This window comes from Nipponia nippon, unplaced genomic scaffold (genome assembly GCF_047370975.1).
Source record: "Nipponia nippon isolate SJK-2023a ecotype South Korea unplaced genomic scaffold, ASM4737097v1 scaffold_38, whole genome shotgun sequence".
In the NCBI taxonomy this organism is placed as follows: domain Eukaryota; kingdom Metazoa; phylum Chordata; class Aves; order Pelecaniformes; family Threskiornithidae; genus Nipponia; species Nipponia nippon.
The window spans coordinates 2,178,905-2,202,569 of record NW_028262356.1 but is presented as its reverse complement, the minus strand read 5'-3'; the positions used below and the strand labels follow the sequence as shown (position 1 = coordinate 2,202,569).

The 23,665-nt window shown below is 67.0% G+C and overlaps 2 protein-coding genes across 4 annotated transcripts; both read left to right on the top strand.

The window, feature by feature from the left end:
• Window positions 1-1,461: 1,461 nt before the first annotated feature.
• Window positions 1,462-11,997, top strand: SNRNP70 (small nuclear ribonucleoprotein U1 subunit 70). The gene is made up of 10 exons (XM_087773185.1): window positions 1,462-1,584; window positions 2,464-2,618; window positions 2,704-2,766; window positions 3,104-3,158; window positions 3,239-3,303; window positions 3,843-3,905; window positions 4,000-4,081; window positions 7,781-7,882; window positions 8,002-8,089; window positions 11,308-11,997. Exons 2-10 carry the CDS (start codon window positions 2,475-2,477, stop codon window positions 11,909-11,911), a joined length of 1,266 nt encoding a protein of 421 aa, XP_087629311.1. The 5' UTR covers window positions 1,462-1,584; window positions 2,464-2,474; the 3' UTR covers window positions 11,912-11,997.
• A 1,079-nt stretch (window positions 11,998-13,076) lies between these two features.
• On the top strand, window positions 13,077-22,871 carry LIN7B (lin-7 cell polarity scaffold B). Of its 3 annotated transcripts, none has more exons than XM_087773209.1 (6): window positions 13,077-13,158; window positions 14,087-14,205; window positions 16,096-16,167; window positions 18,534-18,743; window positions 21,024-21,130; window positions 22,754-22,871. In XM_087773209.1, the coding sequence occupies exons 1-6, from the start codon at window positions 13,119-13,121 to the stop codon at window positions 22,773-22,775; spliced, it is 570 nt and encodes a 189-aa protein (XP_087629335.1). In that variant the 5' UTR covers window positions 13,077-13,118; the 3' UTR covers window positions 22,776-22,871. The 3 variants fall into 3 exon arrangements, with proteins under 3 accessions (XP_087629335.1, XP_087629334.1, XP_087629333.1); XM_087773208.1 differs by having other exon boundaries at window positions 20,988-21,130; XM_087773207.1 differs by having other exon boundaries at window positions 20,970-21,130.
• The last annotated feature ends 794 nt before the right edge of the window (window positions 22,872-23,665 follow it).

The following is a 23,665-nucleotide window of genomic DNA, read 5'->3' as shown; positions in this document are numbered from 1 at the left end:
TGTCCCCATCAATGGGTGTCCCCAACCCTTGTCACCAGGTGTCCCCAACCCCTGTCCCCCTGTCACTAGGGTGTCCCCAAGCCCTGTCCCCGTCACCGGGTGTCCCCAACCCCTGTCACTGGGTGTCCTCCCCGTCACCGACTGTCCCCAGTCCCTGTCCCCCTGTCACTGGGTGTCCCCCCCCGTCGCCGGGGTGTCCCCAACCCCCATCACCGGCTGTCCCCAACCCCCGTCCCCCGTCACCGGGTGTCCCCGACCCCGCCGTCCCGCTGTCACCGGCGCTGTCCCGTAAACAGGGTGGCCCCGCGGTGTCGGGTTCCCCCCCGCGGGCTAAAAATAACGGGGTGGGGGGGGGTGGGGTGGGTGCCCGGGCGCCTGGGTCCTCGCCGGGCCCTCCCCCCCCCGTCACCCACGGCCCCCAGGGAGGGAGGGGACCCCGGGAGGGGACCCGCGCCTCGGCGGTTGTGTCACACCCCCCCGCCCCGGTGACAACCCGGTGGGGGTGTGACACCCTGGTTGCTGTGGCAGCGGCACGGTGGTGTCACCCTGGTTGCTATGGGACAGTCAGGGGCTGTCACCCCGGTTGCTGTGGCAGCGGCACGGTGTCGTCACCCTGGTTGCTATGGGACAGGCAGGGGCTGTCACCCCGGTTGCTGTGGCGACGGCACAGTGTTGTCACCCTGGTTGCTATGGGACAGGCAGGGGCTGTCACCCTGGTTGCTGTGGCAGGGACAGGGGGTGTCACCCCGGTTGCTGTGGTAACGACACAGTGTTGTCACCCTGGTTGCTATGGTAATGAGACGGTGTTGTCACCCTGGTTGCTATAGCAGGGACAGGGGTGTTACCCTGGTTGCTGTGGTAACGACACGGTGTTGTCACCCTGGTTGCTATGGCAGGGACAGGTGTTGTCACCCTGGTCACTACGGCAACGGCACGGGGTGCCGCTCTGGTTGCTATGGCAGGGACAGGGGGGTGTCACCCCTTGTCACCCCGGTTGCGATGGCGACGACACATGGGGACACCCCGGTTGCTATGGCAGCGGCACGGGTTGTCACTCTGGCTGCTATGGCAACTACACGGGGGTGTCACCCTGGTTGCTACGGGGGTGTCACCCCCCTTGTCACCCCGGTTGCTACGGCAACGACACGGGGGCGACCCTGGTTGCTATGGGACAGTCAGGGGGTGACACCCCCTCTTCACCCTGGTTGCTATGGGGGTGTCAACCCGGTTGCTATGGGGGGGTTGTCACCCTGGTTGCGACGCGGGGTGTCTCTCCCCCCCCGGTTGCTAGGAGACCACGGGGCCGCTCTCCCGGTTGCTACGGCGGCGTCACCGCCCCCGTTGCTAGGGCGGAGGGGGCGTGGCCTCCCCGTTGCTAGGGCGGGGACTCCTCCCCACCCCCCCCCGCGGCGGAGGGATCGGCCGCGTTACCTCAGGCTCCGCCCCCTCCGGCCCCGCCCCCTCCGGCTCCGCCCCCCTCCGCAGCGAGTTCCGGCTCCCGCCGCGGCGCTGCGGTCGCGCATGCGCAGAGGCGCGCGGAGCGGCCAGGCCGGAGCGGGCGGAGGGAGCGCGAGCGCCCGGGGGGTCCGTTGGGGGGGGAGGGGGGCGGTCACGTGGGGGTGGGGGTGGGGGGAGGGGAAGGGGCCGGGGGGGGTGGGGGGGACTTGGGGGGGGAACGGGGCGGGGGGGGGGCGGGAAGGGCCCGGTGAGGGGGAGGGCCCCGGTGTGGGCCTGGGGGGTTGAGGGGGGCCGGTGTGGGGCTGGGGGGGCCGGTGTGGGGTTATGGGGGTCTGGGGGGGCCGGTGTGGGGCTGGGGGGGGTCGGTGTGGGGTTATGGGGGTCTGGGGGGGCCGGTGTGGGGCTGGGGGGTCCGGTGTGGGGTTATGGGGGGCTGGGGGGGGCCGGTGTGGGGCTGGGGGGTCGGTGTGGGGTTATGGGGGTCTGGGGGGGCCGGTGTGGGGCTGGGGGGTCCGGTGTGGGGTTATGGGGGTCCGGGAGGTCTGGTGTGGGGCTGGGGGGCGGTTATGGGGGTCTGGAGGGGTCTGGTGTGGGGCTGGGGGGGGGGGGTCAGTGTGGGGTTATGGGGGTCTGGGGGGTCCGGTGTGGGGCTGGGGTAGGCCGGGGGGGCCGGTGTAGGGCTATGGGGGGCCGGGGGGGGTTATGGGGATCTGGGGGTCCTGGTGTGGGGTTTGGGGGTTCCCGTGCGGGGTTATGGGGCTCTGGGGGGGTTTTGGGGGGGTTGGTGTGGGGATGGGGGGTCCAGAGGGGTCTGGTGTGGGGTTATGGGGGTCCCGGGGGGTATAGGGGTTTGAGGAGTCCCGGAGGGGGTTATGGGGTGGAGGGGGGTCCAACGTAGGGCTGGGGAGGGCTAATGTGGGGCAATGGGGGTCTGGGGGTCCCGGGGTGGGGTTATGGGGTGTCGGGGGGGGGATGTGGGGGTGCTCACCCCCCCTTGCCCCCCAGACCGCCCCAAGATGACGCAGTTCCTGCCCCCCAACCTGCTGGCGCTCTTCGCCCCCGCGACCCCATCCCCTACCTCCCCCCTGGAGAAGCTACCCCACGAGAAACACCACAACCAGCCCTACAGCGGCATCGCTCCCTACATCCGCGAGTTCGAGGTGCCCCCCAAACCCCCCCCGACCCCCCAAAACGCCCCCCCCGTGCCCCCTCCCCCTCCCTTCTTCACCCCTCATCTCCCCGCAGGACCCCCGGGACGCCCCCCCGCCGACCCGTGCCGAGACACGGGAAGAACGCATGGAGCGGAAGGTACGTCCGGATCCCCCCCCAAAATGGGGTGCAGACCCCCGTGGGGCTGGAGGTGATGGGGGGGGTCCCCAAAACTGGCCGGGGGGGGGGGTTGGCCCCCCCCCAAACCTCTCAGTGTGGAGCCAGCAGCTTCTCCCCAAAACGGGACTCTGGTTTTGGGGTACAGGGTTAGCTCTCCCCCACCCCCCTGGGTTTTAGGGGACCCCCCCCTGGGTTTGGGGGCTCCCTCTTGGATTTTTAGGAGCCCCCCCCCGGGTTTGGGGGGGCTGTGGGCGGAGCTTCCAGGGCTGGGGGTTCCCCTGAGGTCACCCCCCCCCCCCCTTGCTCTTCCCAACAGCGGCGGGAAAAGATTGAGCGAAGGCAGCAAGAAGTTGAGACCGAGCTCAAGATGTGTAAGTTGGGGGGCTCCCGGGGGGGCTGGGGGGGGTCCCCCTTTTCCTCTGACCCCCCCCTTTTCCTCTGACCCCCCCAGGGGACCCCCACAACGACCCCAACGCCCAAGGAGACGCCTTCAAAACCCTCTTCGTGGCCAGAGTGGTGAGTGAGGGGCTGAAGTGAGGGTGGGACAAGGGGGTCCCCCCTAATCTGGGGGTCCCCCTCAATCCTCGGGGTCTCCCCTAATCCTCAGGGTCTCCCCTAATCTGGGGGGGTCCCCCAAATCGTTGGGGTCTTCCCTAATCTAGGGGTCTCCCCCAATCCTTGGGGTCCTCCCCAGTCCTTGGGGTCCCCCCTAATCTGTGGGCCTCCTCCCAGTCCTTGGGGCCTCCCCTAATCTGTGGGGGTCCCCCATAATCTATGGGTCTCCCCCCTAATATGTGGGGTCTCCCCTAATATGTGGGGTCTCCCCTAATATGTGGGGGTCCCTCCAGTCCTTGGGGTCATCCCTAATCTAGGGGTCTCCTCCCAATTTTTGGAGTCTCCCCCTTAATCTGTGCGGGTCCCCCCAATCCTTGGGGCCTCCCCTAATCTGTGGGGGTCTTCCCAATCCTCGGGGGTCCCCCCTAATCTGTGGGGGTCCCCCCAATTCACGCAACCCCCCCCCCCATCTGGGGACACACGCTTCCTTGCCCCGGCAGAACTACGACACGACGGAGTCGAAGCTGCGACGCGAATTCGAGGTCTACGGCCCCATCAAGCGGGTGAGCGCGGGGGTTACCCCCCACCTGACACCCCCATAAACAACACCTGCTATTGGGATGACGCCTGATGCCTGTTCCTACACCCTTTTTTTAGATCTATATGGTCTACAACAAGCGCTCCGGGAAGCCCCGCGGCTACGCCTTCATCGAGTACGAGCACGAGCGGGATATGCACTGTGAGTACCCCCCGCCGCAACACCCCTTTCCCCCCTACAACCGCATGTCCAACCTCTTAACCACAACCGTGCGTTCCCTGGGTCCCTCCAGGGCCCGCACTCCGCAGGTAAGTACAGCCAGGGGGAGGACGTACAGGCGGCCGAGGCTACGGGCGGCTGAGGCTATAGGTGGCTAAGCTATAGGCAACCAAGGCTACCGGTGGCCAAGGCTGCAGGCGACCAAGCTATAGGCAGCCAAGGCTACAGGTGGCCAGGGGTACAGGCGTCCAAGCTATAGGTGGCCAAGGCTACCGGCAGCCAAGGCTACAGGCGTCCAAACTATAGGCAGGAAAGGCTACAGGTGGTGGCCGAGGCTACAGGCGGCCAAGGCTACCAGCGGCTAAGCTATAGACAACCAAGTCTACAGGCGGCCAAGCTATAGGTGGCCAAGGCTACCAGCAGCAAGGCTGTAGGCGGCCAGGGGTACAGGTGGCCAAGGCTACAGGCGGCTAAGTTATAGGTAACCGATGCTACAGGCGACGAGGGCTACAGGCAGCCAAGCTATAGGTAACCAAGGCTACGGGCGGTTGACCAAGCTGCAGATGTTGGCCAGGGCTACAAGTGTTGGCCGAGGCTACAGGCGGCCAAGGCTACCGGTGGCTAAGCTATAGGCAAGCAAGGCTACAGATGGCCAAGCTATAGGTAGCCAAGGCTACGGGCAGCCGAGGCTACAGGCAGCCAGGGCTGCAGGCGTCCAAGGTGTAGGTAGGCAAGGCTACAGGCGGTGGCCAGGGTTATAGGCGAATGAACTATAGGTAGCTAGGGCCACAGGCGGCCAAGGTACAGGCGGTTGATCAACTACAGGCATTGGCCAAGGCTCCAGGCAGCCGAGGCTGTAGGCAGCCAGGCTACAGGTGGCCAAGGCTACTAGCAGCCAAGGTTACAATCAGCCAGGCTACCAGCGGGCGAGCTTACAGGCAGCCATACTACCGAAGCCAAAGCCACAGGCAGCCAAGGCTACTGGCAGCAAGGCTGCAGGTGTTGGCCAAGTTACAGGCGGCGGCCAAGGCTAATGGGAGCGAAGGCTACAGGCGGCCAAGGCCGCAGGTGGTGGACCTGAGGCTACAGGCAGCCAAGATGGCTGAGGTTACCAGCAGTCAAGGCTACAGGCAGCCAATGCTACCGGTGGTGGCCAAGGCTCCAGGCAGCAAGCCTACAGGCGGCCAAACTACAGGCAGCCAAGGCTCCAGGTGGCCAAGGCTCCAGGCAGCCAGGGCTACAGGCAGCGGCAAAACTATAAGTAGCCATGGCTACAGCCGGCCAAACTATAGCTGGCCAAACTACAGGTGGTGGCCAAGGCTACTGTTGGCCAGACTGCAGGCAGCCAAACTACAGGTGGCAGTCAAGGCTACAGGCGGTCAAGCTATAGTTAGCCAAGGCTACAGGCGGTGGCCGAGGCTACGGGCAGCTAGGCTATAGTTAGCCAAGGCAACTGGCGGCCAAGATTACTGGTGGCCAAACTACAGGCAGCCAAACCACAGGCGGTGGCCGAGGCTACAGGCAGCCAGGCTCTGGTTAGTCGAGGCTGCAGGCGGCCAAGGCTACAGGCCACAAAGGCTATAGGCGGCCAAGGCTACAGGCAGCTAAGGCTACTGGTGGCCAAACTACAGGCAGCCAAGGCAACAGGCAGCTACAGTCGGGGGGTCGGGAAGCGCCGCTCTCTCCCCTCACCCCCTCGGGAGGGCAAACCGGGCTAAAAACCGGGGAAATCAGTCGCTGCGCTACCGGTTGTACGTCCGTCTGTTACCGGCGGCTAACGGGGTGTTACCGGCGGCGGACGGGGGCGTTAACCGACGGTTAAACGGTGCGGGGGGGGGACGCCTGTTGCCGACCGGGGTTGTATTAACACTGTTTTATTGTCACTGCAGCCACCTTTCTGATGGCTTTTGCCACTGCTGGCTTGCAGCTGATCCTAGTGCTCCCCCTTCCAACACCTCAGTGTATGGTTGGTATAAGGGTTTGTATCTTGGTAAGACACGTTTATAACCCCCCCACGCCACGAAACATCACCGGGGGGGGGGTTTAGGGGGGTCCCTGGAGCCCCCCCAAACCCTCCCCGTGGGCAGGAGAGGAGGTTGGTTGTTTCTTTTTTGGGGGGGGGGGGGGGGGGACGACGACACGCACGGGGAAGGACGTACCGATCGCATCCCGGCTGCGCCGGGGTGAGGGAGGCGACGTCGACCCCCGTGGCTTTACAACCCCCTCCCCAAATTTACAGACACCCCCCCCCTTTATTTTTTAGGGGGGGGGGGGGTCCTCTTAGTGGCCCCCCCGCCCCGTTTTCCCACCCAACCGCGGGCAGGTAGGCAGGGACTGAACCCCTCCCAGCCTCCCCCCCCCCCCCGCACGGTCACGGCCTCAGTCTCCGCTGAGGTGGGGACGCGTGACCCCCTATTTTTTGGTTTTTTTGGGGGGGGGGCCCTAAGGGAGCCCCCCCACCCCGTAAAGTGAGGGGGGGGGCAACAAGGCAGGACCCCCCCCCCCCCGCCGCCCCATGTGCTTGTTGCTGCCCGAGGAGGAGGAGGAGGAGGAGGAAGGAGCAGGGGGGGCTGCGAGCGCCCCCTCCCCACATGGGTCCCAGGGTGGGGGGGTGCCCATGGCGGCGCCCCCCCCCCCCCAAATCAATTGGGGACCCCCCCTATGAGCCTGGATGTTTGTGTAGGGTCTACAGCATCGCTCGGGTGGGGTGGGGGCAGGCCCCATAGCAGGGGGGGGGGGGTTGGTTTTTTTGGGGGGGGGCTGAGCCCCCCTGGGATTGGGAAGCGACCCCCCCCCCCCTGGTCCCAGCGACCGTGGGGTGAGGGGGAGGGGAGGAAGAAAAGGGTGGTGTTTTGGGGGGCACAGCCCCCCCAACCCAGCCCGGGGGGGGGGGGGAGGATACGGGGTGGGGTCCCCAGTGGGGGGGGGGCACCTTAGGGTGCTGGGGGTGGGGTGGGGGGGGCCGGGGGGGGTGTGATGAGGTAGGACGGGTCTCAGGTAAGGCCCCAGCGCCTGTCCAGGACCAGCAGCTTCCGGAAGGGCCCCCCCCGGCCGAGGGGGGGGGACACGGACCCGCTCCCCCACCGCTCACCCCAGGACTTGGATGGGAGAGTTTGGGGGGGGGATGGGGGGGATGGGGGGGTGTGGGTCTGGTGGTGGGGGAGGGGAGGGGGAGGTGTCATGGGGGGGGGGGGCCGCGTCCACCCGATGGTGCTTCGTTAGGGGGCTTGGGTGCCCCGAATTGCGGCGGGTGCCCCCCCCACCCACTTGGGGGGGGGGTGTGGGCGTGTTTGGGGGGGGGCCACGCAGGTAAGGCAACACTCGGGGTGCCCCCCCCCCAAATCAAGCTGGGGGGGGCGTCAATCTGCAGGTGGAGGGGGTGCCCCCCCCCCCCCCAAATTGCGTGGCACTGGGGTGGGGGGACACCAATTTGGGGGGGGGGGGTCACCACAGTCCCTAACCTGCCTTTCCTTTGCAGCCGTGCGGTTTGGGGGGGGGGGCACCCCGTTGTGCCCCCCCCAGCCAGGGCAGCCACAGCCCTGGGTGCTACTGGGGGGAGGGGAGGTATTGGGGGGTGGGGGGGTGTATTTTTGGGGAGGGGGGGCGGGCTGGCGTGGCCCCGCTGTCACTAACGCTGTCCCCGTCCCCCGTCCCCCCCCCCGGACCCCCCCTCTTTTCCAGCCGCCTACAAACACGCCGACGGGAAGAAAATCGATGGGCGCCGGGTGCTGGTGGACGTGGAACGGGGGCGGACGGTGAAGGGCTGGCGCCCCCGGCGCTTGGGTAAGCGAGACCCCCCCCACCCCCCTAAAAAAAAAGTCGGGGGGGGGGGGGGCAATTTTGGGGGACACCCCCCCCCCCTAAAACCCTGCGGATGTGTCCCCCCCCCCCTTTCCACGCAGGGGGCGGTTTGGGGGGCACCCGCCGAGGCGGCGCCGACGTCAACATCCGCCACTCGGGGAGGGACGACACCTCCCGCTACGACGAGCGGTGAGTTTGGGGGGGGGGGATGGGACGGGGGGGTCCCCTCTGTCCTGGGCACCCCCACCCCAGGACCCTCTGGGGGTTGGGGGGGACGTGGGGTGTGGGGTAGGGTCCTCTGTGTCACCCTTGGGACCCCCAGGACAGGTCAGGGTGCCCCTGTGTCACCCTTGGGACCCCCAGGACAGGTCAGGGTGCCCCTGTGTCACCCTTGGGACCCCCCAGGACAGGTCAGGGTCCCCGGTGTCACCCTTGGGACCCCCAGAACAGGTCAGGATGCCCCTGTGTCACCCTTGGGACCCCCAGAACAGGTCAGGGTCCCCTGTGTCACCCTTGGGACCCCCCAGGACAGGTCAGGGTCCCCTGTGTCACCCTTGGGACCCCCCAGGACAGGTCAGGGTCCCCGGTGTCACCCTTGGGACCCCCAGAACAGGTCAGGATGCCCCTGTGTCACCCTTGGGACCCCTGGAATGGGTCAGGGTCCCCTGTGTCACCCTTGGAACCCCCCAGGACAGGTCAGGGTGCCCCTGTGTCACCCTTGGGACCCCCCAGGACAGGTCAGGATGCCCCTGTGTCACCCTTGGGACCTCCCAGGACAGGTCAGGGTCCCCGGTGTCACCCTTGGGACCCCCAGAACAGGTCAGGATGCCCCTGTGTCACCCTTGGGACCCCTGGAATGGGTCAGGGTCCCCTGTGTCACCCTTGGAACCCCCCAGGACAGGTCAGGGTGCCCCTGTGTCACCCTTGGGACCCCCAGGACAGGTCAGGGTGCCCCTGTGTCACCCTTGGGACCCCCTAGGACAGGTCAGGGTCCCCGGTGTCACCCTTGGGACCCCCAGAACAGGTCAGGATGCCCCTGTGTCACCCTTGGGACCCCCAGAACAGGTCAGGGTCCCCTGTGTCACCCTTGGGACCCCCCAGGACAGGTCAGGGTCCCCGGTGTCACCCTTGGGACCCCCAGAACAGGTCAGGATGCCCCTGTGTCACCCTTGGGACCCCTGGAATGGGTCAGGGTCCCCTGTGTCACCCTTGGAACCCCCCAGGACAGGTCAGGGTGCCCCTGTGTCACCCTTGGGACCCCCCAGGACAGGTCAGGGTCCCCGGTGTCACCCTTGGGACCCCCAGAACAGGTCAGGATGCCCCTGTGTCACCCTTGGGACCCCCAGAACAGGTCAGGGTCCCCTGTGTCACCCTTGGGACCCCCCAGGACAGGTCAGGGTCCCCGGTGTCACCCTTGGGACCCCCAGAACAGGTCAGGATGCCCCTGTGTCACCCTTGGGACCCCTGGAATGGGTCAGGGTCCCCTGTGTCACCCTTGGGACCCCCCAGGACAGGTCAGGATGCCCCTGTGTCACCCTTGGGACCCCCCAGGACAGGTCAGGGTCCCCGGTGTCACCCTTGGGACCCCCAGAACAGGTCAGGATGCCCCTGTGTCACCCTTGGGACCCCTGGAATGGGTCAGGGTCCCCTGTGTCACCCTTGGGACCCCCCAGGACAGGTCAGGGTGCCCCTGTGTCACCCTTGGGACCCCCCAGGACAGGTCAGGGTCCCCGGTGTCACCCTTGGGACCCCCAGAACAGGTCAGGATGCCCCTGTGTCACCCTTGGGACCCCCAGAACAGGTCAGGGTCCCCGGTGTCACCCTTGGGACCCCCCAGGACAGGTCAGGGTCCCCGGTGTCACCCTTGGGACCCCCAGAACAGGTCAGGATGCCCCTGTGTCACCCTTGGGACCCCTGGAATGGGTCAGGGTCCCCTGTGTCACCCTTGGAACCCCCCAGGACAGGTCAGGGTCCCCGGTGTCACCCTTGGGACCCCCAGAACAGGTCAGGATGCCCCTGTGTCACCCTTGGGACCCCTGGAATGGGTCAGGGTCCCCTGTGTCACCCTTGGGACCCCCCAGGACAGGTCAGGGTGCCCCTGTGTCACCCTTGGGACCCCCCAGGACAGGTCAGGGTCCCCGGTGTCACCCTTGGGACCCCCAGAACAGGTCAGGATGCCCCTGTGTCACCCTTGGGACCCCCAGAACAGGTCAGGGTCCCCGGTGTCACCCTTGGGACCCCCCAGGACAGGTCAGGGTCCCCGGTGTCACCCTTGGGACCCCCAGAACAGGTCAGGGTGCCCCTGTGTCACCCTTGGGACCCCCCAGGACAGGTCAGGATGCCCCTGTGTCACCCTTGGGACCTCCCAGGACAGGTCAGGGTCCCCGGTGTCACCCTTGGGACCCCCAGAACAGGTCAGGATGCCCCTGTGTCACCCTTGGGACCCCTGGAATGGGTCAGGGTCCCCTGTGTCACCCTTGGAACCCCCCAGGACAGGTCAGGGTGCCCCTGTGTCACCCTTGGGACCCCCAGAACAGGTCAGGGTCCCCGGTGTCACCCTTGGGACCCCCCAGGACAGGTCAGGGTCCCCGGTGTCACCCTTGGGACCCCCAGGACAGGTCAGGATGCCCCTGTGTCACCCTTGGGACCCCTGGAATGGGTCAGGGTCCCCTGTGTCACCCTTGGGACCCCCCAGGACAGGTCAGGGTCCCCTGGGTCACCCTTGGGACCCCCCAGGACAGGTCAGGATGCCCCTGTGCCACCCTTGGGACCCTGGGATGTGTCAGGGTCCCCTGTGTCACCCTTGGGACCCCCAGGACAGGTCAGGGTCCCCGGTGTCACCCTTGGGACCCCCCAGGACAGGTCAGGGTCCCCGGTGTCACCCTTGGGACGCCCCAGAACAGGTCAGGGTCCCCTGTGTCACCCTTGGGACGCCCCAGGACAGGTCAGGGTGCCCCTGTGTCCCCTTCGGGACCCCCTGGGAAGGGTCAGGGTCCCCTGTGTCACCCTTGGGACCCCCAGGACAGGTCAGGGTCCCCTGTGTCACCCTTGGGACCCCTGGAATGGGTCAGGGTCCCCTGTGTCACCCTTGGGACCCCCCAGGACAGGTCAGGGTGCCCCTGTGTCACCCTTGGGACCCCCGGGACAGGTCAGGGTGCCCCTGTGTCACCCGTGGGACCCCCCAGGACAGGTCAGGGTCCCCTGTGTCCCCTTCGGGACCCCCGGGATGGGTCAGGGTCCCCTGTGTCACCCTTGGGACCCCCAGGACAGGTCAGGGTCCCCTGTGTCACCCTTGGGACCCCCGGGATGGGTCAGGGTCCCTGGGACCGTCATGGTGGCACTTGGGGGCCACCCAGGGCTGTCGGGGTCCCAATGGCAGCCGTGACCTTTGCCCCCATCCCCCGTAGGGACCGGGAACGGGAACGCGAACGGGAACGTCGGGAACGCTCCCGGGAACGGGAACGTCGTCGCTCGCGCTCGCGGGAACGTCGTCGTCGGACGCGGAGCCGGGAAAAAGAAGAACGGGAACGGAAAAGGGGCGGAAGCCGGGATCGTAGCAAAGAACGGGATCGGAAACGGCGCAGCCGCTCCCGCGACCGTAAACGGGATCGGGATCGGGATCGGGATAAAAAGGACGAAGGTCCCGAATCCCTTGAACCCCCTGAGGAATTGGGGGGCGCAGCCGATTCCGGCCCCCCGGATGGTTTAGGATCAAAAGGGGAAATGGAGGATAAAGGTCGGGACCGGGACCGGGAACGTCGTCGTGGGCATCGGGAACGGGATCGACGTCGGGATAGGGATCGGGATCGGGAACGTCCGGAACGGGAACATAAACGGGAACGGGAACGATCGGAAAGACGGGATGAAAGACCCCCGGGATCTGGTCCCGAGGGGGGGGATTCCCTGGGGGAATCCGGTTCCGAGCTCTTCCTCCAGCCCGAGGCCCTGCCGGCCCCCGATGGCTACCTGGGGGCTGAGAATGGCTACCTGCTGGAGCCCCCCCTGGAGTGAGGGGGGGCTGCGCCCCAAATTCCTTCCCCCCCCCCCCCGACACAACCCTCACCCCCCCCCCCATTTTTTTTTTCCTGGCAATAAAGATGTTTTAATGGAAAAAGGCGTTTTTTAATGAAAAACGGGGTTTGTGGGGAGCCCCAAAGGGGGGGGGGGGACCCCCCTTTTGATAGGGGGGGGTTACACCCCAAAAATGGGTGTCCCCCCCATTTGGGGGGGGGGGCGGTCTGGCCCCAAACTTGGGTGTCCCCCCAATTTGGGGGGCTTTTTCTGCGGGGGGGGGGGGGGGGGGCTTCTGCCCCCCCCCCCAAAATAAGGGGGTCTTTTCCCCTGGGATTTAGGGGGGTTCTGCCCCCCAAAATGGGTGCCCCCCCCCCAAATTTGCAGGGTCTTGCTGGCCCCTAAAGGGGTGCCCCCCCCCCAAATTAGGGGGTCTTCTCTGTTAGAATTGGGGGTCTTTTTGCCCCCCCATGGGTGTACCCCCAAAATAAGGGGGGCTTTTCCCCTGGGATAGGGGTCTCCCCCAAAATGGGGTCTCCCCCCCCCAATTTTGGGGTTCTGCCCCTCTCCAGACCCCACAGTTGGGGTCCTCCCCCCCCCCCCCAGTTCTCCCCCCGGTTTTGGGGTCCCCCAGTCCCCCCTCCCCCAGATTTGGGGTCTCCCTGTGCTTCCCTCCCCCATATCCCCCCGCCCATTTGGGGTCCCCCAGATTTGCCCCCCCCCAGCTCCCCCTCCCCAGATTTGGGGTCCCCCAGTCCCCTTCCCCCCATCATCCCCCCCGATTTGCCCCCCCAGATTTGGGGTCCCCCAGATTTGCCCCCCCCACCTCCCCCCCCCCCCAGATTCGGGGTCTCCCCAAGTTCCCCCCTCCATTTCCCCCCCATATTTGCCCCCCTCCCCAGATTAGGGGTCCCCCCATCCCCCTCCCCCCCATATTTGGGGTCCCCCAGTCCCCTCCCCCCATCCCCCCTCATATTTACCCCCCCGCCAGCTTTGGGGTCCCCCAAATTTGCCCCCCCGGGTTTTGGGGGACCCCCCCCCCGAGTTGGGGATTCCCCCCCCCCGCCCTACGTGCACGCATGCGCGTGGGCGGGCTCCTCTCGCGCCCCCCCTCCCCCAGCCCCTCCCCCCGTCCCCCACCCCCCTTGGATCCGCGCGCGGCGGGGGCGGGGCGGGGCGGGGCGGGGCGGGGCGGGCGCGCGCGAAGATGGCAGCGCTGAGCGGGGACCCGCTGGGGCTGGAGCGGGGTACGGGGGGGGCGGGGGGTCGTGCGGGGGGGGAGGGGCTGGGGGGTCGTGCATGGGGGAGGGGCTGCAGCGGGGGGGGGTTCGGGGGGAGGGGCCGCGAGAGGGTGCAAAGGAGGGGGGGTTGTGCGTGGGGGAGGGGGGTAGTGGGGGGCGGGGGGGCGTGCGGGGGGTGGGGGAGGGGCTGGGGGGCTCGTGCATGGGGGGGTGCAGGGGGGTGCAAAGGGGGGTCTGTGCAAGGGGGGTGCGGGGGGGTTGTGCATGGGGGAGGGGCTGCAATGGGGTGCAAAGGGGGGCTGTGCAAGGGGGGTGCAGTGGGGGGGCTTGTGCATGGGGGAGGGGTTGCAGTGGGGTGCAAGGGGGGCTGTGCAAGGGGGGTGCAGTGGGGGGGGTTGTGCATGGGGGAGGGGGTGCAGGGGGGCGTGCCTGCGGTGGGGGAGGGGCTGGGGGGGGGCTTGTGCATGGGGGAGGGGGTGCAGTGGGTGCAAAGGGGGGTAGGTCTGTGCAAGGCGGGGGTGCAATGGGGTGCAGGGGGTCATGCCCGGGGTGGGGGAGGGGCTGGGGGGGGCTTGTGCATGGGGGAGGGGCTGCAGTGGGGTGCAAAGGGGGGGCTGTGCAAGGGGGGTGCAAAGGGGGGGCTGTGCAAGGGGGGTGCAAAGGGGGGTTGTGCGTGAGGGAGGGGGTGCAGGGGGCGTGCCTGCGTTGGGGGAGGGGCTGGGGGGGGGCTTATGCCTGGGGGAGGGGCTGCAATGGGGTGCAAGGGGGGTGCAAAGGGGGGTGCAAAGGGGGGGTGCAAAGGGGGGCCGTGCAATGGGGGGTGCAGTGGGTGCAAGGGGGAGCCGTGCAATGGGGAGGGGGCGCAACGGGAGGCAGGGGTGCCCCAGGGGGGTGCTGGGGTGCCCCCCCCCCGCCCTGACCCGGGCCCCCCCAGACGTGGCGCGGGCGGTGGAGCTGCTGGAGCGGCTGCAGCGCAGCGGGGAGCTGCCCCCCCAAAAGCTGCAGGCGCTGCAGAGGGTCCTGCAGAGCAAGTTCTGCTCCGCCATCCGCGAGGTGAGGAACGGGGGGACCCCCGGCACCCCACCATCCCCCCAACCCCCCAGTAGCCCCCCAGTATCCCCCCAGTATCCCCCAGTAGCCCTCCAGGACCCCCCATTATCTCCCAGGACCCCCAATATCCCCCAGAACCCCAAATATCCCCCAGGACCCCCTATTATCCCCCCAGTATCCCCCATAGTCCCCCAGTATCCCCCCAGGACCCCCAATATCCCCCCAGGACCCCCTATTATCCCCCCAGTATCCCCCATAGCTCCCCAGTATCCCCCCAGGACCCCCCATTATCTCCCAGGACCCCCAAGACCCCCATAGCCCCCCATTATCCCCCCAGTATCCCCCATAGCTCCCCAGTATCCCCCCAGGACCCCCATTATCTCCCAGGACCCCCAAGACCCCCATAGCCCCCCATTATCCCCCCAGTATCCCCCATTATCCCCCCAGTATCCCCCATAGCCCCCCAGTATCCCCCCAGGACCCCCCATTATCTCCCAGGACCCCCAGGATCCCCCATAGCCCCCCAGTATCCCCCCAGTATCCCCCATTATCCCCCTAGTATCCCCCATAGCCCCCCAGTATCCCCCCCAGAACCCCCCATTATTCCCCCAGTATCCCCCATAGCCCCCCAGTATCCCCCCAGGACCCCCCATTATCTCCCAGGACCCCCAGGATCCCCCATAGCCCCCCAGTATCCCCCCAGTATCCCCCATTATCCCCCTAGTATCCCCCATAGCCCCCCAGTATCCCCCCGGAACCCCCATTATTCCCCCAGTATCCCCCATAGCCCCCCAGTATCCCCCCAGGACCCCCAAGATCCCCCATAGCCCCACATTAGCCCCCCAGTATCCCCCATTATCCCCCTAGTATCCCCCATAGCCCCCAGTATCCCCCCAGAACCCCCCATTATTCTCCCAGTATCCCCCATAGCTCCCCAGTATCCCCCCAGAACCCCCCATTATCCCCCAGGAGCCCCAAGATCCCCCAGGACCCCAAATATCCCCCCAGTATCCCCCCAGGACCCCCCATTATCTCCCCAGTACGCACCATAGCCCCCCAATATCCCCTGTGGACCCCCCAATGTCCTCCAGGACTTCTGATATCCCTCCAACCCCCCAGTATCCCCCCTAGCCCCCCGATATCCCCCCAAGACCCTCCATTATCTCCCAGGACCCCCCAGTATCCCCCAGTATTCCCCATTATCTCCCCAGTATCCCCCATAGCCCCCCAATATCCCCCCAGGACCCCCCATTATCCCCCAGGACCCCCAATATCCCCCCAGGACTCCTCATTATGCCCCCAGTCCCCCCATAGCCCCCCAGTATCCCCCCAGGACCACCAATATCCCCCCCAGTATCCCCCATAGCCCCCCAGGACCCCCCATTATCCCCCAGGATCCCCAAGATCCCCCCCAACCCGCCAGTATCCCCCCAGTATCCCCCATAGCCCCCCAGTATCCCCCCAGGACCCTCCAATATCCCCCCAGTATCCTCCAGGACCCCCAATATCCCCCCAGGACCCCCCAATATCCCCCCAGTATCCTCCATGGCCCCCCGATATCCCCCCAGGACCCCCAACATCTTCTCCAGTACCCCAGTATCCCCTCAGCTCCCCCAATATCTGCCATAGCCCCCCAGTATCTTCCCAGGCCCCCCAGTATCCCCCCAACATCCCTCCAGGCCCCCCAGTATTCCCCCAAGGGGCCCCCCAATATCCCCTCCCCATGCCCCCCCCCCCAGACCCCCCAATAATCCCCTGGGACCCCCCCAGCCCCCCATTCCCCCTGGGGTCCCCCCAGTTCTCACCAGCAGCCCCTTGGGGGTGGGGGTGCCCCCAGATGCCTGTGCCCCCCCCCAAAACTGGGGGCCCCCCCCCATGCGCCCCCCTCCCCAGGTCTACGAGCAGCTCTACGACACCCTGGACATCGCCGGCAGCCCCGAGATCCGGGCCCACGCTACCGCCAAGGTACCCCAAAACCCCCCCCCCCGGCACCCCAAAACCCCCCGGTACCCCCCCACCCCCTCCTCGGCACCCCCAAACCCCCTGGGACCCCTCCCAATCCCTCCCTGGGATCCCCAAATCCCCCCAGCACCCCCAAACTCCCGGTGACCCGTCCCCCAACCCCCCCTGGGTCCCTCAAACTCCTTGGGACCCCCCCAAGGTACCCCAACCCCCCCAGGGACCCCAATAACCCCCCAGGGGACCCCAATAATCTTCCAGGCGACCCCAATAATGTTCCCAGGACCCCAGGCCCCCCAGGAGACCCCAATAACCCCCCGGGGACCCCAGTCCCCCCCAAGGGACCCCAATAACCCCCCCAGGGACCCCAGTACCCCCAGGGACCCCAATAACCCCCCTGGGGACCCCAATACCCTTCCAGAGACCCCCAATAACCTCCCCAGGGACCCCAATAACCCCCCAGGGACCCCAGTACCCCTTGGGGACCCCAATAACCTCCCCAGGGACCCCAATAACCCCCAGGGACCCCCCAGGGACCCCAATACCCCCCAGGGACCCCAATAACCCCTCCAGGGACCCCAGGGACCCCCCAAGGGACCTCAGTCCCCCCCAGGGACCCCAGTCCCCCCCCGGGACCCCCCGCTCCTGGCCCGGGGCTGTCCCTGTCTCTCGCCCATGGTGTCACCCCCTGCCGCGTCCATCTGTCCCCTCCTCGTGTCCGTCTGTCCCCCCTCCATGTCCGTCTGTCCCCCCCACGGTGGCCGTCTGCTGTCCCCGGAGCCCGGCTGGACCCTGTCCCTGTCCCCGTGTCCCTGTCGCTGTCCCCGTGTCCCACCACGTCCCCATGTCCCCACATCCATCCCTGTCCCCACGTCCCCGTGTCCCCGTGTCCCACCATGTCCCCATGTCCCCATCCCTGTCCCCATGTCCCCACCCCAGCTCCCAGCTGCTGCTCCTCTGTCCTGGCTGGGATGTCCCCGTGTCCCCCTCTGTCCCCCATTGTGTCCCCGTGTGACCCCAGGGGACAATGTCACCCCTGTCCCCATGCTGTCCCCGTCTCTGTGTCCCCACACTGTCCCCATGTCCCCACACCATCCCCATGGTGTCCCCATGCCCCATTCCTGCCCCCATGTCCCCACGCTGTCCCTGTGTCCCCCTGCCCCATGCGTGTCCCATGTCCCCATACTGTCCCCGTGTCCCCCTATGTCCCCCGTGTGTCCCCATATCTCCCCCAATCCCCCCATGTCCTCCACGTCACCGCATGTCCCCATGTGCCCCCATGTGTCCCCATGTCCCCACATCCCCCATACCCCCATGTCTCCCCATGCCCCCATGTCCCCCATGTGTCCCCATGTCCCCCTGTGTCCCCATATGCCCCTATATCCCCCCGTGTCCCCATGTGTCCCCATGTCCTCATATGCCCCCATATCCCCCCGTGTCCCCCATGTCCCCACATCCCCCATGTCCCCCTGTCCCCCCATACCCTGCCATGTCCCCATACCCCCCATGTCCCCCTGTCCCCCCATACCCTGCCATGTCCCCATACCCCCCATGTCCCCCTGTGCCCCCCATGTCCCCATCTCCCCCATGCCCCTGATGTGTCCCCACGTCCCCGCATCCCCATGTCCCCCCATACCCTGCCATGTCCCCATGTCCCCATCTCCCCCCATGCCCCCCGTGTCCCCACACCCCCCATGTCCCCCCATGTCCCCCCATACCCTGCCATGTCCCCATCTCCCCCCATGTCCCCCTGTGTCCCCATGTCCCCATCTCCCCCCATGCCCCCCGTGTCCCCACATTCCCCATGTCCCCCCATGTCCCCCCATACCCTGCCATGTCCCCATCTCCCCCCATGTCCCCCTGTGTCCCCATGTCCCCATCTCCCCCCATGTCCCCCTGTGTCCCCATCTCCCCCCATGCCCCCCGTGTCCCCACATCCCCCATGTCCCCCCATACCCTGCCATGTCCCCATCTCCCCCCATGCCCCCCGTGTCCCCACACCCCCCATGTCCCCCCATGTTCCCCCATACCCTGCCATGTCCCCATCTCCCCCCATGTCCCCCTGTGTCCCCATGTCCCCATCTCCCCCCATGTCCCCCTGTGTCCCCATCTCCCCCCATGCCCCCCGTGTCCCCACATCCCCCTGTCCCCCCGTCCCCCCATACCCTCCCATGTCCCCATCTCCCCCCATGCCCCCCGTGTCCCCACACCCCCCATGTCCCCCCATACCCTGCCATGTCCCCATGTCCCCATCTCCCCCCATGCCCCCCATATCCCCACATCCCCATCTCCCCCCATGTCCCCCTGTACCCCCCCATGTCCGCACACCCCCCTCACCCCCCACATCCCCCCCATCGTCCCCCCCCCCCCAGGCGACGGTGGCCGCCTTCGCGGCCAGCGAGGGCCACGCTCACCCGCGGGTGGTCGAGCTCCCCAAAACGGAGGAGGGGCTGGGCTTCAACATCATGGGGGGCAAAGAGCAGAACTCCCCCATCTACATCTCCCGCGTCATCCCGGGGGGGGTGGCCGACCGCCACGGGGGGCTCAAGCGGGGGGACCAGCTCCTCAGCGTCAACGGCGTGGTGAGTCCTGGGGAGGGGGTTTGGGGGGTTTTGGGGGCTATGGGGGGCTGGAGGGGGTTTGGGGGGGTTTTGGGGGGCTGGAGGGATTTTGGGGGGCTGGAGGGGGTTTGGGGGGTTATGGGGGGGCTGGAGGGGGTTTGGGGGGGCTACAGGGGAGTTTGGGGGGCTATGGGGGGCTGGAGGGGGATTGGGGGGTTTTGGGGGGCTATGGGGGGCTGGAGGGGGTTTGGGGGGCTACGGGGGCTGGAAGGGTTTTGGGGGGGCTACGGGAGTTTTGGGGGGCTATGGGGGGCTGGAGGGGGTTTGGGGAGGTTTTGGGGGGGTTATGGGGGGCTGGAGGGGGTTTGGGGGGCTACAGGGGAGTTTGGGGGGCTATGGGGGCTGGAGGGGGTTTGGGGGGCTACAGGGGAGTTTGGGGGGCTATGGGGGGCTGGAGGGGGTTTGGGGGGTTATGGGGCGGCTGGAGGGGTTTTGGGGGCTGGAGGGGGTTTGGGGGGTTATGGGGGGCTGGAGGGGTTTTGGGGGGCTACAGGGGTTTGGGGGGCTATGGGGGGCTGGAGGGGGTTTGGGGGGGCTACAGGGGAGTTTGGGGGCTATGGGGGGCTGGAGGGGGTTTGGGGGGTTTTGGGGGGGCTGGAGGGATTTTGGGGGGCTGGAGGGGGTTTGGGGGGTTATGGGGGCTGGAGGGGGTTTGGGGGCTACAGGGGGTTTTGGGGGGCTATGGGGGGCTGGAGGGGGTTTGGGGGGCTACAGGGGAGTTTGGGGGGCTATGGGGGGGCTGGAGGGGGTTTGGGGGGGTTTTGGGGGGCTGGAGGGATTTTGGGGGGCTGGAGGGGGTTTGGGGGTTATGGGGGGGCTGGAGGGGGTTTGGGGGGCTACAGGGGAGTTTGGGGGGCTATGGGGGCTGGAGGGGTTTTGGGGGAGCTACGGGGGTTTTGGGGGCTATGGGGGCTGGAAGGGTTTTGGGGGGCTATGGGGGTTTTGGGGGGCTATGGGGGGCTGGAGGGGGTTTGGAGAGGTTTTGGGGGGTTATGGGGGGCTGGAGGGGGTTTGGGGGGCTACAGGGGAGTTTGGGGGGCTATGGGGGGGCTGGAGGGGGTTTGGGGGGGTTTTGGGGGGCTGGAGGGATTTTGGGGTGCCGGAGGGGGTTTGGGGGGTTATGGGGGGCTGGAGGGGTTTTGGGGGGCTACAGGGGGTTTTGGGGGGCTATGGGGGGTTTTGGGGGGCTATGGGGGGCTGGAGGGGGTTTGGGGGGGTTATGGGGCGGCTGGAGGGGTTTTGGGGGGCTGGAGGGGGTTTGGGGGGGTTATGGGGGGCTGGAGGGGTTTTGGGGGGCTGGAGGGGGTTTGAGGGGGCTACAGGGGGTTTTGGGGGGCTATGGGGGGCTGCAGGGGTTTTTGGGGGGCTATGGGGGGTTATGGGGGGGCTGGAGGGTGTTTAGGGGGTTATGGGGGGATTTTGGGGAGCCTGAGGGGGTTTGGGGGGCTACAGGTGGGTTTTGGGGGGCTGGAGGGGTTTGGGGGGTTTATGGGGGGCTGGAGGTGTTTTGGGGGGGCTACAGGGGGTGTTGGGGGTCTATGGGGGCTGGAGGGGTTTTGGGGGGCTACAGGGGGTGTTGGGGGTCTATGGGGGGCTGGAGGGGTTTGGGGGGGCTATGGGGGTTTTGGGGGGCTGGAGGGGGTTTGGGGGGAGTGGTGCGGTTTTTGGGGGCACAGCACAGGATTTGCAGAGTGTAGGGCTGCAGCACAGGGGTTTGGGGGGGGTCTGCATAGGATTTCGGGGTGCCAGGGCAGGTTTTTGGGGTGCAGCACAGATTTTGGGGGTTCATCACGTATTTTGGGGGTGCAGTGCGGGTTTTGGGGGGGGTCAGGGCAGGGTTTGCAGGGCAGTGCAAGGGGGAGGGATGCAGCACAGCATGTAGTGATGCAGCAGAGGGTTTTGGGGGCGCAGGGCAGGTTTTGGGGGTGTCAGAGCAGGGATTTGGGGTTCAGCATAGGATTTTGGGGGTTCAGCACAGGGTTTTGGGGTGCAGCACGGATTTTGGGGGGACAGTGCAGGTTTTGGGGTGCAGCACAGGGTTTGCAGAGCATCGCAGGGGGTAGGGGGGAGCAGCAGAGGGTTATGGGGGGGGGGGCAGGGTTTTGGGGTGCCGGTGCGGGCTTTGGGGGGTCGGTGGTGGTTTGGGGGGGGGTCGGTGGTGGTTTTGGGGTGCTGACGGGGTGCCAGAGCGTGGAGGGGGAGCAGCACGAGCGGGCGGTGGAGCTGCTGAAGGCGGCGCAGGGCTCGGTGAAGCTGGTGGTGCGCTACACCCCCCGCGTGCTGGAGGAGATGGAGGCGCGCTTCGAGAAGCTGCGCACCGCCCGCCGCCGCCAGCACAACAGCTACTCGTGAGCACCCCAAAACCCCCAGCCCCCCCCAAAGCCCTGCACCCCAAAACCCCCGCACCCCAAAAGCCTGAGGCCCCCAAACCCTTGCAGCCCCAAATCCTGACCCCCAAATCCTTGCAACCCAAAAATCTGCACCCCAAAAATCCTGCACAAAACCCCTGCAGCCACAAAAACCTGCAGCCACAAACCCTGCGCCCTCACACCCTGCACCCCCAAAATCCTGCACCCCCAAATCCCTGCACCCCAAAATCCTGAGACCCCAAATCCTTGCAGCCCCAAATCCCTGCACCCCAAAAATCCTGCGCCACGATCCCCCCCTGCAGCCACAAAAACCTGCAGCCACAAACCCTGCGCCCTCAAACCCTGCACCCCAAAATCCTGCCCCCCCAAAATCCTGCACCCCCAAAATCCTGCACCCCCAAAATCCTGAAGCCCCCAAACCCCCAAATCCTTGCAGCCTAAAAATCTGCACCCCAAAAATCCTGCACAACAGCCCTGCAGCCACAAACCCTGCGCCCTCAAACCCTGCACCCCCCAAAATCCTGACCCCCCAAATCCCTGCACCCCCAAATCCCTGCACCCCAAACCCCGGCACCCTAAACCTCCCCTGAGCCCCCAAATCCTCTGTGCCCCCCAAAACCTCTGCCCCAACCCCCTGCGTCCCCCAAATCCCAGCACCCACAAACCTTCCTGCACCCCAAAACCCCACCAACCCCTGCATCCACAAACCTTGAACCTGAGACCCCCCCAAAGCCCACCGCAGCACCCCAAAACCTGCCTGAGCCCCCCAAACCTTCCTGAGACCCCCCAAAACCCCCTCAGCCCCCCAAAACCTGCCTGAGCCCCCCCAAACCCAACCCAGCTCCCCCAAACCTGCCCGAGACCCCCAAAACCTCCCTAAGACCCCCCAAAACCCACGGCAGCCCCCCCAACCTTTCCAGAGACCCCCCCAAAACCCCCCTCAGCCCCCCCAAAACCCGATGCAGCCCCCCAACCCCCCCAAACCCCCCTCAGCCCCCCCCAAACCCGATGCAGCCCCCCAAAACCCCCCTCAGCCCCCCAAAACCCGATGCAGCCCCCCAAACCCCCCCAAAACCCCCCTCAGCCCCCCCCAAAACCCGATGCAGCCCCCCAAACCCCCAAAACCCCCCTCAGCCCCCCAAAACCTGATGCAGCCCCCCCAAAACCCCCTCAGCCCCCCCAAAACCCAATGCAGCCCCCCCAAACCCCCCCCCAAAACCCCCCTCAGCCCCCCAAAACCTGATGCAGCCCCCCAAAACCCCCCTCAGCCCCCCAAAACCCGATGCAGCCCCCCAAACCCCCCTCAGCCCCCCCAAAACCCGATGCAGCCCCCCCAAAACCCCCCAAAACCCCCCTCAGCCCCCCAAAACCCGATGCAGCCCCCCCAAAACCCCCCAAAACCCCCCTCAGCCCCCCCAAAACCCGATGCAGCCCCCCAAAACCCCCCCAAAACCCCCCTCAGCCCCCCCAAAACCCGATGCAGCCCCCCCAAAACCCCCCAAAACCCTCCTCAGCCCCCCAAAACCCCCACAGCCCCCCAACCCCGCCCAAAACCCCCCTCAGCCCCCCCCCATCCACTGACCCCCCCCATTTCCCCCGCAGGTCGCTGGAATCGAGGGGGTAGGGCCCCCCCCCCCCCCCCCGGACCCCCGCCCCCCCCTCTGTATATTTGCATTATTTATGGGGCGCAGCCCCCCTGTACAGTATTTATTGGCCCCTATTTAAAGGCTGGCGTGACCAACGCGTGTGTCATGCGTGTGTCATGCGTGTGTCATGTGATTCCCCCTCCCCCCCCCCGTGCTGGGGGGGAGGGGCCCGGGCGCCGGGGGCCTCTCCTGGGGGCGCACACGCGTGTGGGGGAGGCGTGGCCGTCGCTATGGCGACACGCGTGGGGGAGGCGACACGCGGGGGGGAGGCGTGTGCGTAACCGTGGTGATGGGGGGGGGGGCTGGTTCCGTGGTGATGGGGAGGGAGGAGCTGTCGCCATGGTGACGGGGTGGGGGGGGGTGGGGGTGCTGTCGTCTCCGCAGCGACACGCGTGGATGGGTGGTCCGTCCCCATGGTGACGCGCGGGGATGGGGTGGACCGTTTCCATGGCGACAAGATTGGATGAGTGGTCCATCCCCATGGCAACGGGGGGGGGGGGTCCCGTCTCCATGGCAACATGTGTGGATGGGTGGTCCGTCTCCATGGCGACATGTGACGGGGGGGGGGAGAACAGTGCCGTTGCCATGGTGACATGCTGGGGGCGGTCCATCTCCATGGCAACACACATAGGATGGGGGGGGGTGTGATCCCGTCTCCATGGCAACAGACATGGATGGGGGTGGTCCCATCTCCATGGCAACACGTGTGTAAGGGGTGGAGCGTTTCCATGGAGACATGGGGGGGAGGCGGTCCATCGCCATGGCAACAGCCATTGATGGGTGGTCCATCTCCATGGCAACAGGCGTAGAGGGGGTGGTCCATCCCCATGGCGACGTGCTGGGGGGGGGGGGGTGTTCCGTCTCCATG